The sequence below is a fragment of the Choloepus didactylus genome, chromosome 22, assembly GCF_015220235.1.
Source record: "Choloepus didactylus isolate mChoDid1 chromosome 22, mChoDid1.pri, whole genome shotgun sequence".
Taxonomy (NCBI): domain Eukaryota; kingdom Metazoa; phylum Chordata; class Mammalia; order Pilosa; family Megalonychidae; genus Choloepus; species Choloepus didactylus.
Window position 1 is genome coordinate 3,502,078 of NC_051328.1, and position 17,318 is coordinate 3,519,395.

Here is a 17,318-nt window from a genome sequence, read left to right on the forward strand (position 1 = left end):
CATTCAGCCTGGGCCTTGATTAGTTTACTAGAGCCCTGTATAAGAGCTCAGACAGAATGAGCTGCCTGCAGCTGAGAGACACATTTTGAAGATGGCCATTGGAAGCTGACACTGACATTTTGGAGAAAGCCATTTTGAAACTAGAACTCTGGAGCAGACATAGCCACGTACCTTCCCAGCTAACAGGTTTTCCGGACACCATTGGCCATCCTTCATTGAAGGTATCTGATTGTTGATGCCTTACCTGGGACATTTTATGGCCTTAAGACTGTAACTATGTAACCAAATAAACCCCCTTTATAAAAGCCAATCCATTTCTGGTATTTTGCATGATGGCAGCATTAGCAAACCAGAACAGGGATCAATTACCTTCTGGTGGAGGAAAGGCCTTGGCCCTATGAGTCCAGAGTTAAGGACTTTAGTGGTCATCAACAGAGAGGAGCAGCAGGATGGCTGGGAGGGGCCACTGGTATCTCCTGCCTCCCCTGCTCCTCCCTACCCTGTCCAGTGAGGACAGTCTCAGGTGGGAGAGGCAGGCTTAGGTGGAAGAGGAGACTTGGTGAGCATCCGGGGCCCCCATACCCACGCCGTGCCCCCATGGATTGTCAGTCCCAGTCACCTGCAGCTGGTGGGTCACCAGGATGATGGTCTTCCCCCCGAGCGCCTTCTTAATGCACTCCTCAAAGACGTGCTTCCCCACGTGGGCATCCACGGCTGACAGGGGATCATCCAGCAGGTAGAGCTCATGGTCCGAGTAGATGGCGCGGGCCAGGCTGATCCTCTGCCTCTGTCCCCCGGAGAGGTTGAGGCCCCGCTCCCCGATCTGCAGACAGGCACAATGCTACTACCCCACTGAAGGTCCCAGCTGCCCCCCTGCAGTTCTCAAGAACAGAAGCTTCCTGACGCTTCTCGGGACTCAGGGGAAAGATGTGCAGACTGACTCCTCTAACCCTTACAGGGACCCTCTGGGCACACTAGATACCCCGGGAGTGCACAAGCTCCATTTCTCGAGGAAGTTCTTCCTCATGTTGAAGGAAATGTTCCTGTCCCCTAACACCACATCCCACCCAATGCACATCCCACCAGGACCACTAGCACCAAAGGGAATTGTTTGAGCAGAAAGCTCTGGGAGAACGGAGAAGGAGAAAGAAAGGAGATATGGCTGAGAGCAGATGGGAAGGAACTCTTTATTTACTTGTGGACCAACCATCCCCCCACTAGACAACCATAAGCTATGAAGTTAGGAAGCACGTCTGCCTTGTTCATCATTGCATCCCTACCCAACTGAATCCAAAAGGAACCCCCTTTATGTTCACCAGGCACTGGGGTAGAGGGCATGAAGCTGAACAAGGAAACCTCTATCTACTGGGGGCCACATTTTAGTGGGGAGATAGTTACATACATAAAAATGGAACAAAGCAAAAATTTTAAGTGTCAAATGAGACGTATAAACCAAGCACTTTGGGACAAATTGCATCAGTCTGTGGGACTCAGGAAAGTCATCCTCCAGGAAGTGGATTTGGAGTTGGAATTTGAAGGGAAGTAGCAACAGCAGGAAGAGAGGCAAAGAGGCTGGAAGGTGAGTGGACCCTTTGGCTGGCATGTACGAGGGCAGGTGGTAGAAAGAAACACTGGAAGGTCAGGCCAGGGCAGCAATGTGGGAGTTCTTGAATGCCCAGCCAAGAAGGCTATGGTAGCCATTTCCTTGATGCAGGCAGACTAGGGGCACAAGTGGAGAAAGGCAACATGCTCAGAGCTGCTCCTTCCTCTGGAGCTCCTCGGGAAAGTGGGAAAGACTGTGCAGAGGGCATGACTGGGATGGGGAGCCAGGAGGATGCAAGACAACACCCCCAGGTTACTTGACTTAGCAGGCTCAGCCCAAGACCGAGCAAGCTCCTTGGACAAGCACAGCAGGGGCAATGTTTGCAGGTGACCTCCACACTCCTGGCTGGACAGAGCCACTGAGGCCAGAAGGGGCACTTGACACTCCAGCCACTTTGCAACAACCCTGAGCCCTTGTCTTTGGAGGACAGAGCTGGCCCTCGAAGTAAGAAAGCCACCAGAAAGTGTTCCAGAGATGGTAAGGCAGATGGGCACTGACTCCGGGAAATGGCCCTGTTGAACCAAGGAGAAGTAGAGTCAATGTCATATCTATTGTGATATCCATCAACTACAGGCCCAGACGGAGAATTCAGGAAGGGTGGAACACTAATTTTCTGCTCTTCCTGGGACCTTTCTGTCTTCTGGACATCTGGCGATGCTTGCTGAGCCTCTGCCCTCCAGACCTTGGGAAATGGGCAGCCATGAGGCTGCTGTGGGCTCAAGCTCCCAGCTCTGCTTACCTCGGTCAGGTCTCCATAAGGGAGGTTTCTCAGGTCCTTCTGAAGGCCACAGACATGAACAGTGTGCTGGTACCTGTGAGTGCCAAGTGGCAAGAAAATCCCGTAACCATCGCTTCCCTAGGTTGCTGCTAAAGGTGTTTGTATTGTTGGCCCAAGGCAAGGAGATGGCAGGTGTCTTGTTCAAGTCTCCCTCCCTACTTGCTCTCTTTGATGTCCCAGGGGCAGCTTCTTCTTGACCCCTGGGCCTCTTCCATGCCCTGATGCAAAGTTGCCTCCGGGAAGGCCACCCTGCTCACAGAGCTCCCAGCCACATAGGAAAGATGAAGTCAGTGTACACGGAACCCTTGAAGGGAAAGCTGGGGTGCAAGCTACTACAAAGACTCATGGGAGTCAGAAAAGGGGTCTCCAGTGTGGGCTGAGACCACAGGGGAAGGTTTCCTAGGGGAGCAGGGCTGAAGCGAGACAGCAGGTGGAACAGAGCATCTGTGTGGGTGGAAGGGAAGAGCACAGGGCTGGGCAACTGAAAATGGTGACCCCTGCCACCTGCCGAGCACCTTCTGCTCCAGGATACTCACTCCCACCTCTCAGCCCTACTGCTGTGCCCATCACCCCCACAGCATCTCCCACTGCCTAACACTGGGGACTAGCCTTTGGGGGTGTCTGACAGACGAGGCCCTAACCAAATCTGCAGCAGCCGAGCTGCAGAGAAGAGCAAAGCAGAGGGGCTCAGCTCCACAGCCATCCTCCCAGTCATGACCCCACTCGGCCCCCAGGAGAGGCCACCCCGTGGCACTGAGGGTTCTAGGAACGTCAGAAAGTTAGTGAGTAGGAAGTCAGGGCACCCAGGTCCTGTGCTGTGGGAGAGGCCTGAATCCCTTCCCTCAGTTTTCTGGGCACATCGGCCCCACTCAGGCAGCCCCACTGTTAACAGAATCTTCCCCAGGATGCCACCACCCCTGCTCAGCCTCCTCGGGAACTCAATCCTGCTCTGAATCCCCTTGTGTGCACAGTGGCAGCTCAGGCTCACGCCCCACTCAGTTCCGCCAGGCCCCAGAACTGGGCCCTAGGTATCTGCCCCACTTGGCGGGCTGTCTGCTCCACGGGACTTATCTGTTGATTGATTGTTTGGTTGATTATCTATCATCATCAACATCAGGATTCTCTTTCCTCGGTGATGGCAATGGGTAAGACCCACAACTCAGCTTCCCAATAAGGCAGTGCCAGCAGGGGAGAGCGCAGGCAGGTCATGAGCAGCTGCACTTGGGGTGGCCTCTTACCCTGGACCCACACACAGGCCCTGGGGACACTGGACAGCCCCTGGGACAGAACTTGAGCAGCAGCCCTAAGCATCGTGCTCATGTTCCAACTTTAGGGCTGGGGTACACTGTTGATATGATCAGGGGCTTTGGAACCAGAGTGATCTGGGTTTGAATCCAGCTGGGTAACCTTGCATAAGAAAGTGTACATCCCTGACACTCACTCTTCACTCTGTAAAATTGGGATAATCTCATTGAGTTGCTGTGAGAATGAGGTGGGATAACAAATGTAGAGCCTTTAGCACAATGTCTGGTATATTGCAAAATCCCCATCAATGGGAATGATTATTAATATTATACCTTAGGCAAGCTTTCAATTACAAGACTCAGCCTGCTCAGCACCTTTTCCTCCCTGGGCTGCCCCCAATTATAAGCTGCCTCCCACCCTAGGAGGAAATATTCCACCCTAGGAGCAAAACTTCTGCTAGAGACAGCACACATGAAGGGTGCTTCGTACCTCCTCTGAGGCTCGATTCAGATACCACCCCCTTTTTCCCTGAACCCCACCCTCACCCTCGTGGGCTCTCTGCTGCCTCTGAACAACCCCAGCATAGTCTCTGGCCACTTGGCACTCGCCTCCTTGGTGCAGCACCATTTCTGGGCATCTCTTAAGTTCTCTTCCAGATATGAGCTCCTAAGGCAAAGATACAACTGCACCATCCCTGTGTGCCTCATGGAGCCCTGCGTGGTACAGGCTTTGGCAAACATTTGCTCTCCGAACATCCTAATTGATTTGTAAAAGAAACCACCCACCCCCTTCCAGCCTGCTGCCCTGGAAGGAGAAGGCATTCCAAGTGGGGGGGAGAGAGGCACAGACAGGGCAGGGCAGGAGGTGCTGATGGAGCAGTTGGCTGGTACAAGGACTCCTGCACTGATGAGACTTTCTGGCCACCCTTGAGCCTCCTGGTGACAGATGTTATGGTTAGAGAAGAGGAGGTGAAAGAACGGCCCTCTTGGCTGCTGGGAAGCCAAATGCTGGCCGATTCCTATCAGCAGGGACAGAGTTTGTGGGTTCAGACAGTAAAATGTGGAAGTCCAAACCAGCCATCGGAGAGTTGGCAGCCAGGTTCTTATGACCAAATTCATTTCTCTTTGCTTTAGCATTGTGGCTCTAGGAGAGGTTTCAAGGTGACCTAGAGGGTTGGGCAGCTCCAGCAGGAGCAAATGATGCTGATCTGGGGTTCACGACTCGACTCTGCCATTTAATAGCTTTGACCTCAGGCAGGTCAATCATTTCTCTGGGTATTCGCCTCCTTATCTGTAACATGGGAATCTGATGCCAGGATCTCCCTAAACAGGTGGTTATGGGACTCAGATGAGAGAATGCATATGGGAGCACATCAAACTTGGCAAAGGACCATAAGAGGTTCATTCTGGCTATCACCTCCCAGATTTTAAAGATGATGGGCCAAGCTGTACCAAAGTGTGTTAGATAATTACGACTTGAACTTTGTTTTCATTTTATTAGATCCTTTGGGGATGCTAACAGCAATGTATCCTGATAGTTCTGATGCCAATTAATAATGTCAGGGCTGATTAATCACATACCTGCTACTCGCAATCTCATAAGTTTTGGCTACTCCGCCTAAAGCAAAATTGCTGAATTTGTTTTTCTCTAGTCAGACTACTACACATGTGCTGTTACAGAGAACCTCCTGACATATGCTACTCTGCAATGGGAATCGAGTGTTGATCCTACCTGCTTCTCAGTGCACAATTACAGGTCTGCAGAAGATGCTTCTGCTGAACTCCTAGGTCTGGGAGAGAAATCCAACACCCATCTGGGTCTGATGAACATTTAATCAGACTCCATTAAAGAAGCCCACTTAGCAATCATTACCAATGGCACCAGCATCTGTAGCAGAGTATACCAAGTACTAAAGTGCCTCATGCTTTAAAAGTTAATATTACCTTTGATGATCATACTTTTCTCCAAATAATATGTTTTCTCTCACATTTCCATGAAAGATCCATGCTTGCTGAGAAACATAGGCCAGTGATCCATTGACTGCCACGATCCCTTCCTGTAACTGCATCTGGGGCAACAACACCAGAGAAGCTTCAGAATCCTAGCCTCATGGAGGCCTCCTTGGGTGTCACTGCAAACTTGCCACCACTTTTTCCATGAAATCAGGTAAGAAGGTACAAGAGGGTTGACCAGATGTCATTTCTGCCCAACTGTGCAGGTCATGGGTCTTAAAGTCAAACTTCTGCAAGGGGCCCAGCAGAGAACATAAATGAGAAGGGAGAACAGGATGCTCCAGAAAAGGCAGTGTGACCTTCAGCTGCAAACTTGAGAGCCAGGCCGCAGGACCTCTCCTTACACACCTGGAACCTTTGTGCTGGGCGGACCAATCACAGGAGGCTCCCCTTCCTCCAAGTGCCCTGGCCGGAACTGAGCTGCATTTGACCTTCCTCAGCTGTGCCCTTGGGCTCAGGGAACAGGTGGCACCACTGAGGATGGTGGCCCTGGCATGCCTCATCTTAAGGGAGCAGTCTCAACTCAGTGGCACAGTTGGTGCCATGCAAGAAGGCATGCTCAATATGGCCAGAGTTTCTAATTTTTCAAGAGGAGCTGAAAATCCAGTTTTATATGGAATTTTTAAACTTTCAAAACATGCTGCCATCCAGTTAACAAACAGGCATGGGTTCCAGTCTGTGATCCTGAGTACATCAGTTCATTTACGATGACCCCATGTAGCGGGCATTCAATAGATGGTGATGCAATGTTCAATGTTATCAGGAGATAGTGCAGGAGGGGCAGGCCAGGGTGCTAGGAGCTGATGCTCACCAGGCAGAGCAGTGTGTCCTGGGCAGGGAAGGTGGTGGCCAAGGGGGTTAGGGTTTTGTGATGTTCTTTCACCTCCGTAATGATCCAAGACATCAAGAATATTAGGCTTGGGGAAGAGATCATGATCATAATAATAGTAATAGTAATAATATTGATAGCTAAAATGTGTAGGGTACATGCCAGGCCCTATGTTAAGTGCACACAAAGTGCTTCTCACCATGATTGGCACTGGAAATTATCCTATAACTGCTAACCATTGTGTATCTCAGCTCATTTCATCCTCACCACAAGCATTCTTAGCCCCATTTTACAGATGAGGAAACCAAGGCTCAGAGAGGGTACAGTTCCTGTCCAAGGTCAAAAAGTGAGCGTGTGCTGAGACAGGTGGTGGGCCCAGGCTGGGTGGAGCAACTCGCTTAACCCCCGTGTCACCCTGCCTCCCCAGTCATGGTGAGGGGCCTGATCACACCACTGTCACATGGAGATAGTTCCCATTTTCTCTGAGAAGTTCCAAAGGAGCAGACCAAAGGGAAGAATTTAAAAGAAAACAAATTTCACTCCAATATACATCATAATTCTCTGAAGGGGGAACTGACTGTGAAATAACGAGTTCCCCATTGCTGGAAATAACCAAGCAGAGGTTGCTGTTGAGAGGATTCACACTATCGGTGGGGAGAGCTCCAGCGTGCCTGCCAACTCCAAGGGTATCAGGTTGAACCCCAGATCATGCAGTGACCTCAGGAGCACACCTGATTCAACCCCCACCTTCAGGGAAGGAGGAATCACTCTCTCTACCAGTTAGTCAACAGGGGCCAAAATACGTCACCCATACTGGAGCTTATAAGACACACATACACACATACACATCCCCACCCTGGTCTGGTGGGGCTTTTCTGAGCCTTGCAGCCCCATTTCTTCAGGGGCACCCCAACTTCTCCCTACTATCGGCAATCCAAGCAGCCCAACCTTCTCCTTAGGAACAGCAGTGCGGGGAGAAAGGGCACTTAATATCTTTTCCCAGACAGTTTCTCATTCATTTTGGATGCAACTTAGAATCCATTGCACTTAGAAGCCTGTGAATATAGCAAAAGATTTGTCCACAGCAGAAAAGGGACTGGAACCTCAGGTCCCTCTCTCTTCCTACCACAGGCTCTTTCTAAGCAAAGACAGCCCTGGGTTTAATGATCCATCTCTTCCTTTGATCATGATGGAACTCTAGGCCAGGAAGCCATCACATTTAAAACAAATCCTCAGGAGGCAAACCCAAGAGTGCGTGAAAAGCTCAGACCTGTGTCAAAACCTCCAAGGGTTGTGGAGCAGCCAAGCTCATTGCTGGCTGAGTGCACAGCATTCAGGGCACTGAGAACTTTTGCTGGGTCCACTGTTCTCATGGGGCCCCCAAGCTTGGCAGTTTTGTCACATTCACGTTCCATCATCACAAAACTCACAACACAGCTTACCTGTCCTAGGAGAGCTGCAATCAGGGAGCTTTTTCCACTTCCAACATTCCCACAAATTCCCAAGACCTTCCCCTACCAGAGAAATAGAGATGAGACACTGTCATTCTCCCAGTTCCTTGAGGGCTTTGGGCCAGAGGCATTACCCCGAAGTGCCTTAGCTGGGCCAGGCAGGGACCCAAGAGTCACTGCTGGCTCTGAGGTGGCAGCCACAGCCTCACAGTCCCAGCCCTGACACCTACCCCTGGGATGATATGGGAACATAAGCCTTAATTAACTGCTTTCCCATGCACAGCACAGCAGAGTGCCCTGCAGCCTTCTAGAAGTCATGTGTGAGCGCTGATGTGAAACACAGCCTTGTGCTGGGTTGGAAGGCCCAGGCCCTGGACATGGAGCTTGTCCTGTGCCCAGACTCCAGGAAAGCAAATCTAATAGAAGGGAAAATGCTACAGAACCCAGGGGGCCAAGGATAACCTTCAAAGTAGGGGCGTTTTCCAGAAGTCATTTTTTATGTATTGCTCCACCATAATAACACAATCTGAACTTTCTGAGCAGTTAAGCTATGCTACCATGTTGGGCTTGTGGAATACTCCACAGTTGTAAATTTATTAACCCAATCATTGAATTATTTTTAGGACCTGCCATGTGCCAGACACCGTTCCGGGAATAAGAATACAGCAATGAACACAACAGACAAGAGTCTGTGTCTGCATTGACAGAGCTTACCTGTCAGAGATGGGCAGAAAGCAAGTTAAATAAGCAAAATATGGAGTATGTCAGATGGATGTCATGGAGACAAATGCCAGGGGAACCAGACAGGCAGAACATCCCACTCCGGAGGCGGGAGTGACCCTCCGCTGTGTTCAAGCAGGTCAAGCAATGCTGAAGGTGGGCTGCTAAGAACATTCTTGTTTCAACCTGCTCCCTGCAACTCCTCAGAACAAAGATGTCCAACATGGGACCAAATACAGCTCCTTTCACACCCTGAATTAGACCAGAAGGGCCCACCACACACTGCCACTCCCAGTATGCAGGGATCACTACTTATCATTAATTCCTTTGACAAGTCTTTGTTGAACACCAAAGCACCACACTGGGCACTGGGGATAAAATAGTGATTGGGGCAGATCCAGTTCAAGCTCTTATGCAGGCCACAATGTCACTGAAGCTTCACGTAAGTGAAACAGATCCATTTTAAATCCACTGAAAGAACTTCAAGGAAATGGGCTATTGTGGAGACTTCTGGACAAAGAGACCCCAGGTATGGATCCAGCCTCCCAACATGCTTGTCTCTTCTTAGAGTTCTGTCCTCTACATGGGGCCAGGTCTGATCCTTCAAGATGCAATCTTGTCTTCAGCAGACAATATATGAGGCCTGTACCCACAGGTTTTTGATTGCTTGTTTGTTCATTCAATAAATATTATTGGGAATCTACTCTGTGCCGGACATTAGGCTTGCTGCTGAGGACACAATGTGAATGAGACAAATGCACGTTGGCCTCATGGAGGCTACAGGCACATGCAATCATGGAGCTAAGTTGGGAAAAACTTGAATACCCTGAATGTAGAATATTTAAGGGCAGCATTTAAGCGGGGCATGATCATTAACATCAATTGAGACTTACTCTGGGTTTAGCATGCTTATGTTTTCTATCTCTTTTAGTTCTCAAAACCACCTTGTACTGTTATTAAAACATCCATCAAGCAGATGAACAAACAGCCTCCGAGGGGTTAGACAGCAGACCCAGGGTCACACAGCTAATAAGTGGAGGAGCCAAGACTGGAACCCAGGCCCATCGGACGCCAGAGATAAACTCTTAACCCACACGACACCATATTGCCTCTACTATCTTCAACTTATTTCACAAAATGTTGACCATGTCCTTGATGCACAAATACAGAAATTAACAACTTCATGAAAAGAACATTAGAAGAAAAGCAATTGAAGGGCTAAAAGACAGCCTTTTTTGGAACATGGGAGCAGTTCAGTGACGCCTCTCTGAAGCAATTCTGAAGGCAACAGGGTTGCAGCAATCAGGGGGCTGCACGTCCAATGCAGGGGAAGAGTGATGAGAAAGCAAAGTGGGCTACACGCAGCAGGTTTTAACAGAGACAGACCACAAATGCACTCAGCACACTGTGTGTCATTTCCAATGAATACATGGCAGACACCTTTGTTAGCTACAAATGATAGCACTCTCACACTGGCCATTGACCTTAACATCGCATAATAAATAAGAACCTCTCATTCTATAGTGCTCACGTGGAGAAAGGATGAGTCAACAAGATAGGTGATTAAAAGACTAGGCAAAAGATCAATGTAAAGCCCTCTGCAACAAAATCAACACTGCCACCTTGAGAGCGCTTCTCCCAAGTTCCCTGTGCAACAAAACTACCTACAGGAGAAGGCCAAATATTCCCTAATTCCTTACTGGCTTGAGGACTTTCTACCAATTCTGCAGGAAGGGAGTAGCCCACAGACTCTGGCTGACTTCCTTCATTGAGTAGCTTGTTGATTCCATTTTTGCTTTTGACAAGAACAGCATTGCATGGCACAGACTCTGGAGCCAAGTACCGAGTGTGAAACCCTTCTCCGCCATTTGTTAGCTGTGTGACCTCATGCAAGCTGTTCTCCTCAATCATAAGTTGGGGGTAGTTATAGTATCCACCTCACAGGGTTATTGGGGTGTACCTGGTAAATTATAAGTGATCATAATTAGCAGTTATTATTATTTATCACAATACTCCAATGTGAAATTAAGAACAAATGTGATAATTTTATCAAAGTTCATTGGCCTAGCCACCTGCTATGGATTGTCCATTCAAAACTGCAGGTGGCTTCAAAGAGGCATTGAGGATCAGAACTAATAGAACCACTGTCTTCTGCCAGCTTGCAGAAGATGCTTTCCAAGTTCACAGGCATAGTTTAAAACTTGGGAAGAAAATCAGAGCCTCCAGCTCAAACTGGATTCTACTAGGACTTGAGAAGCTTGTAGCTGTGCAATACAAGGAGAGAGGATAGAGGCCACACCTTTAGAATGCATACCCACCTTCCTCACCACAAAGCTTATATTGTGCAGAACCGACTTGGGGCTGCCACGTTGCTCCTCTGGGCCAGTGATTCCCCAGGCTGAGGGACTCAGCTCACTGTACATCTCTGGCCTGTGCTTCTTGAGAGAATACTTTTTCTGGTTCTGTGTTTTGTTTAGGTCACTTTTCCTGCTGGCTTCTTGCTCCCATGTCAGAGTGGCATTTGCTAAAAGCAAGACAGTATCTGGGTCTTCTGGTTGGGTGATGTAAGATGGGGGGCTTTTATTTATGAGAATTTTCTAAAATTAAAGAGACAGATTAACTGTGCAGACGTCATCCACTTGTAAGAATCATCCCAATATAGCTTTTAATGACCCACAATCACAATCTTGGCAGTTCTATATATGACATCCAGGAAAGAGACTCTGAACATATTCTCCCAAGAGAGGCAGCCCCAGAAATAGTCCACTAGGTCATACTATTCAGGACGGATGCCTTTTTAACCACAAGGCCAACATAGTTCACTCACTTTGGAGGATGCTGATCTTAGCTACATTTCTTCCTCACGCACAAGATAGTGGGCCTTTGCTAGTTTTGGGGGGGCAAGCTTCACTGCTTGGAACTAATTCTCACTAATGCTGTATCCTCCTTCTGGGTCCCCATTCAGTTCAGTTCAGTAAAACATTTGCCAATTGTCTGTTACGTGCCAGCCACTGGGTTAAACTGCAGAAACCTAAGTATCAATAAGATGTGGTTCCTGCCCTTGAACAGATTACAGTCCAAGGGTAGATAGGAACATGCACAGATCATTATGGTGAAATGTGACAAGGACAAAGCCCTGCAACTAACTGCCAGAGAGGCACTCTTGGCTCCCCATCCCAGAGGTCCATGTGCTTCAAGCCTGAGCTGAGTCTTGAGGGGATGAGAGCATCTCGCAGGCAGCACAGCAGGGGCAAAGGCAAGGAAACATGAAACAGCATTTGGGGAGGGGCATGAACGAAGCAATTCAAGATTACTTCACACAGAGTTCAAGGTAGGAAGGGGATAGGAAATGGGATGGAGACACAATTGAGGACCAGCTGATGAGGGTTCCAGTTCAATCCTGTGGGAGGGGGCAAGGAAACATTCAAGGATTTCAAGCAGATAATTATCAGTGGTCAGGCCAAAGGTTGAGTGGAATTGGATGGATTTGAGGATGACAACATTGGGAAAAGGAAACTTGGTTCATAAACCATTGTGATTGTTCGGATGAGAGACGATGAATCCTTGAATGGAGGTGATAACAATAGTGATGGAGGAAATTGATGATTCAAAACATATCATTGTTCCACTAGTCTAAAAAACACTTCCAATATTTTTCTTGATATCATGATATACACAATTAATGTTATCATGGTGGTTTTTGTTTTTTGTTTTAACTCAAAGACACTCCTTCCAATCCAGTCTTAAAATGGTGCTACTTAAAATCAAGGGAATATAGTGACCAGAAGGTGACTCAACCACATCTTATTGCTTGGATGTGGGTGGTATATGAGGGAAGGAGACAGGAACGTAGGATGCTTAAAACAAACTCTGGGTTTCTGGCTTGAGTGAATAAGGTCATTCAATCAATTCATAGATATCTGAACATGCCATTCCCTCAACTGGAATGCCCTTTCCATTTTCCTTCCTTTGTCTGAACTTCAAAACCATTTTATCTGCCTTCTTGCATGTCACTTATATCCTTACCTTGCATAGCAATTACTGGAGTACCTTGTTCTACCCTAGTTTGGAGAGCAGAGACTTTCTCTTCCTTATATTTGCATGTCCCACAGTGCCTTGTGTATAGGAGGCACACAGAAAACCTTTCATGAATGAATGAAGTGATTAAATGAGTGCATAAATGTGGTGACCCCACCACCCTCTTCACCATGTCCATCACCACACCCATCACAGGAGAAAGGAAGTTAAAGAGGGATGGCTCAACACAATCCCAACACCACTCTTGGAACAATTTAGGATGTATAGCTTGGATAGAAAATAGTGGGTCAGGATAATCATCTCCATGTACAGTGACTCTATCTCATGTTAACTAAAAGGGAAGATAATCTATAAAACTCTGCTGTATCCTCCTCCATGCACAACTATGGATGATCCAACTTTGAATGGATCTTCTCCCAGTGTCCACCCACCCTGTGAACCAGCCCTCCGACATGTTGACCTGTCTTCCCCATGTCTGAGAATTTTCCCTCCCAGAGCTCCCTACTCACCCAGTGTCGTTTATACCTTCATTCTCCTTAGAGAGACATTGGCTTCAGCCACTGCCTTGACCGAGAAAGGCAAGATTGCAATTGAAAACTTCATTACATTGAACATGGCAATCACACTAAATGCCTGAAGGAAAAAAGAGAGGTATAGGGTTTAGGATGGGATGTTGCCTTGGCTTTGCACCATTATACCCATGGGGTTAAATTCACTAAGATGAGAAATAGTGGCTTAGTTGGAATTCTCAGAAGAATCATTTTTATGTTGCATGGCTCAGGGACCATGGGTTTGAAAATTAAGATCTGCAGCATCTTAACCCATTCTGCTTTTGGATTTTCACTAAAATGGTGGGAAATATATCCCCTTGACTGTGTTGATCCAGAGGAGAGAGAATCTGAAGCAGGTCTCTAACTGAATGCATTTGGAAATCTCCATCCATACCACATCCTTACTACACCCAGACTCAAAACTCTATGCAGAGATCTAAGATGGTGGCATAGAGAGGAGTGGAAGCTAAGTAGTCCCCCTGGAACAACTAAAAAATACCAGAAACAACTAGCAAATAATCCAGAATAACTGCAGGGGGACAAACGTGACCATCCACTCATCATACAACAACCTGAATTGGGAGGTATGCCTGAGATAACAGCATAAAATCTAAGTAAAAACTGCAGATCCAAATCAGGAGACCACTCCCCCACAGCCTGAGCTGCAAAGCCTCGTGGTGCCAGAGAGAAGCTTTTGCCCAGCAAGCAAATATAGCTCAGCTGAGCTCCAACTGGGGTTTTAATTAGCGAGTGTGAACTGCTCACTATGAGGTAGGAATCCCCAACAAGTAGACAGAGGCTTTGGGTGATGACTGACCTTGGAGAGCCAGAGGGTCACCTCGGACTAGCTCTGTTCCTTTTTCGACTCAGTGGAGAAAGCCTCAGCCATTTTCAGTTCCCAGTTCTGTGACCCAGACAAGGGTGTAGCACAGGCAAAGAGAGACCATTGAAATGCTAATGACCTCCCCCTAGGGGGTCTAACTTCTTTAAGAGGAAAGGGATGGGGCCCAGCTCTACTACCTGCCTTTCAGTCAGAACTTACACCAGTCAAGAATTATAGGCTAACAGGTACCACCTGCTGGGCAGAAAAGCACAGTGACTGGAGGCATCAGAGGGTGTACCAATTCTCTGAGACACACCCTCAGGGAAACTGGATACTGAATATTTCTTCCTTCTGGGACCTTAGCCCATTCTCGTCTGGGGAGGCCTGATTGGGGTAACCAAGGAAACCATGCCTAGACAACAGAAAACTACAACCTACACCAAGAAAAATGAGGTTATGACCTGGTCAGGGGAACAAACTTACACTTCAACTGTGATGCAGGAATTGAAACAACTAATAATAACTGAATTCAAAAAGTTTAGGGAAGATATGGCAAAAGAGATGAACTGTATAATGAAAACACAGGATGTACATAAAGTAGAAATTGAAAGTTCAAAATCCAACTGGTAGAATCTATGGAAATGAAAGGCAAAACACAAGAGATGAAAGACACACTGGAAACATACAACAGCAGATCTCAAGAGGCAGAAGAAAACACTCAGGAACTGGAGAACAAGGCACCTGAAAGCCTACACACAAAAGAACAGATAGAGAAAAGAATGGAAAGATATGAGCATCGTCTCCGGGAACTTAAAAACAAAATGAAAAGCAAGAATTCACGTGTCATTGGTGTCCAAGAAGGAGAAGAGAAGGGAAAAGGGGCAGAAGCAATAATAGAGGAAATAATCAATGAAAATTTCCCATTTCTTATGAAAGACATAAAATTACATATCCAAGAAGCGCAGCGTACTCCAAACAGAAGAGATCTGAATAGGCCTACACCAAGACACTTAATAATCAGATTATCAAACGTCAAAGATAAAGAGAGAATCCTGAAAGCAGCAAGAGATGAACGATCTATCACATACAAACTAAGCTTGATAAGACTATGTGTGGAGGCAAGAAGGAAGTGGGGTGATATATTTAAGATACTGAAAGAGAAAAACCACCAACCAAGAATTCTATATCTGGCAAAACTATCCTTCAGCTATGAGGGAAAGCTTAAAATATTCTCAAGAAACAGACAATGACCGAGTTTGTGAACAAGAAACCTGTTCTACAGGAAGCACTAAAGGAAGCACTGCAGACAGAAAGGAAAACACAGGAGTGAGAGGTTTGGAAAACAATTTTGGGAGATAGTAGCCCAGCAAAGTAAGTACACTGAACAAAGATGACTGTGAATATGGTTGAAAGAGGAAGGCTGGGACCATGTGGGACACCAGAACAAAAGACGAACGATAAAGACTGGGACTGTGTAACTCAGGGAAACCTAGGATGCTCAACGATTGTAATAAAAGGTACAAATATGTTTTTACATGAGGTAGAACAAATGAATGTCAACATTGCAAGATGTTAAAAATAGGGTAGGATTGGGGGGAAAATACAATCAATGCAAACTAGAGGCTAGAATTAACAGAAACATTGTAATATGCTTCCTTTAATGTAACAAAAGCAATATACCAAAGCTAAATGCATATGGGGGGGGTGGGGAATAGGGGAGGGGTATGGGACTCCAGGCATTGGTGATGTTGTCTGATTCTTTATTCTACTTTAGGTTAAGGCTATCTTCCCATTTGTCACCTTCTAACTATCAAGTTTTTTTGTTTGTTTGTTTGTTTGTTTTTCTCTCTTTCTCTTGCCTTTTTCTTTTGCGTCTCTGCCTTCTTTGACTCTTCCTCTGTCTTTGTGGAAGAAATGTCCTTATATAGAGCGTGGCGATGGTGCTCAATACATAAATACGTGACTATACAGGGAACCAACGATTGTTTACTTAGAACGGAATGTACAGTGTTTGAACAAAACCATCTTAAAAGAAATGGGTTGATGAAGAAATCTTGAGGGCACTATATTGAGTGAAATAAGACAGACACATAGAGGCAAATATTGCAGGGTCTTACTGATATGAACTAATTATAATATGTAAACTCATAGACATGAAATGTAAGTTACCAGGATATAGAATGAGGCTAAAGAATGGGGAGCGGTTGCTTATTATGGGCAGAATGTTCAACTAGGGTGAACTTAAATATTTGGAAATGGACAGAGGTGATGGTAGCATGTAATAAGAATAACTAACAGTGCTAAAAGGTGTGTGAAGGTGGTGGAAAGGGTAAGCTCAGGGTCACACATGTCACCAGAAGGAAAGGTAGAGGTTAAAAGATGGGAATATATAAAACAGTGAATCTTGTGGTGGACAATGTCCATGATTAACTATACAAATATTAGAAATCTCTCTCACAAACTAGAACAATGTATGTCACTATAACTAGAGGTTAATAATAGAGAGGCATATAGGGAAAATATATATATCCACTGCAAACTATACTCTACAGTTAGTAGTATTTTAACATTCTTTCATCAACAGTAACAAATGTACTATACCAAAACTATGAATCAATAATGGAGGGGGTGGGGTGTGGTTAGGGGTATGGGAGGATGTGAGTTTCCTTTATTTTTGTCTTTTGTTTCTTTTCTGGAGTAGTGAAAATGTTCTAAAAATTGAAAAAAAAATTGTGCTGATGGATGCACAGCTGTATAGTGGTGCCATGGGCAGTTGGTTGTACACTGGATCTTTGGATAGTTGTATGGTATCTGAACAATCTCAATCAAAAAAAGAAAAAAACTCTATGCAGATTTTTCTAAATCATCCCATCCTCTTGGTTGTTTCAGAGGCATCTGACCTTCAGATCTAGAAGGTCTCTGTACCACACACAGCCCAATGATGAAAGCAGAACCTCCTGGAAGGAAAACGCTGGCTACTGCAGAGAGACCTTGGACTCCCCTTCCCTCATTCCTGGCCTCCATGCCCTGCCTTCCCACACAACAGGGCCAGACCTGACAGCTTCTGTCCAACTGAGGTTCCCAAAAACATCACTTCCACTCTTCACTGGGAACTGAACCCTGCCTTGTGGGTTGTTAATAACTTAGAGCCTCAATGACAATAAGTTTCTTTGCTTCTGTTTGTGCCCTAGGGGTGTATGATCTCATCTCTGAGTTCATCTTCTCATCTGTCCCACTTGTAATGAGAGGCATCTCCCCAGCCACCCAT

At 46.6% G+C, this 17,318-nt stretch overlaps 1 protein-coding gene across 1 annotated transcript in view; it reads right to left on the bottom strand.

Annotated features, from left to right (window-relative positions):
- ABCC12 (ATP binding cassette subfamily C member 12) overlaps positions 1-17,318 on the bottom strand; it is an 85,244-nt gene that overhangs the window by 33,323 nt on the left and 34,603 nt on the right. Inside the window, exons 8-13 of the mRNA XM_037816090.1 lie at positions 13,202-13,309; positions 10,957-11,235; positions 7,910-7,981; positions 5,570-5,694; positions 2,343-2,415; positions 620-823 (exon numbers count right to left, since the gene is read on the bottom strand). Of these exons, the coding sequence (XP_037672018.1) occupies positions 620-823; positions 2,343-2,415; positions 5,570-5,694; positions 7,910-7,981; positions 10,957-11,235; positions 13,202-13,309 (861 nt within the window). The remainder of the gene's footprint in view (positions 1-619; positions 824-2,342; positions 2,416-5,569; positions 5,695-7,909; positions 7,982-10,956; positions 11,236-13,201; positions 13,310-17,318) is intronic.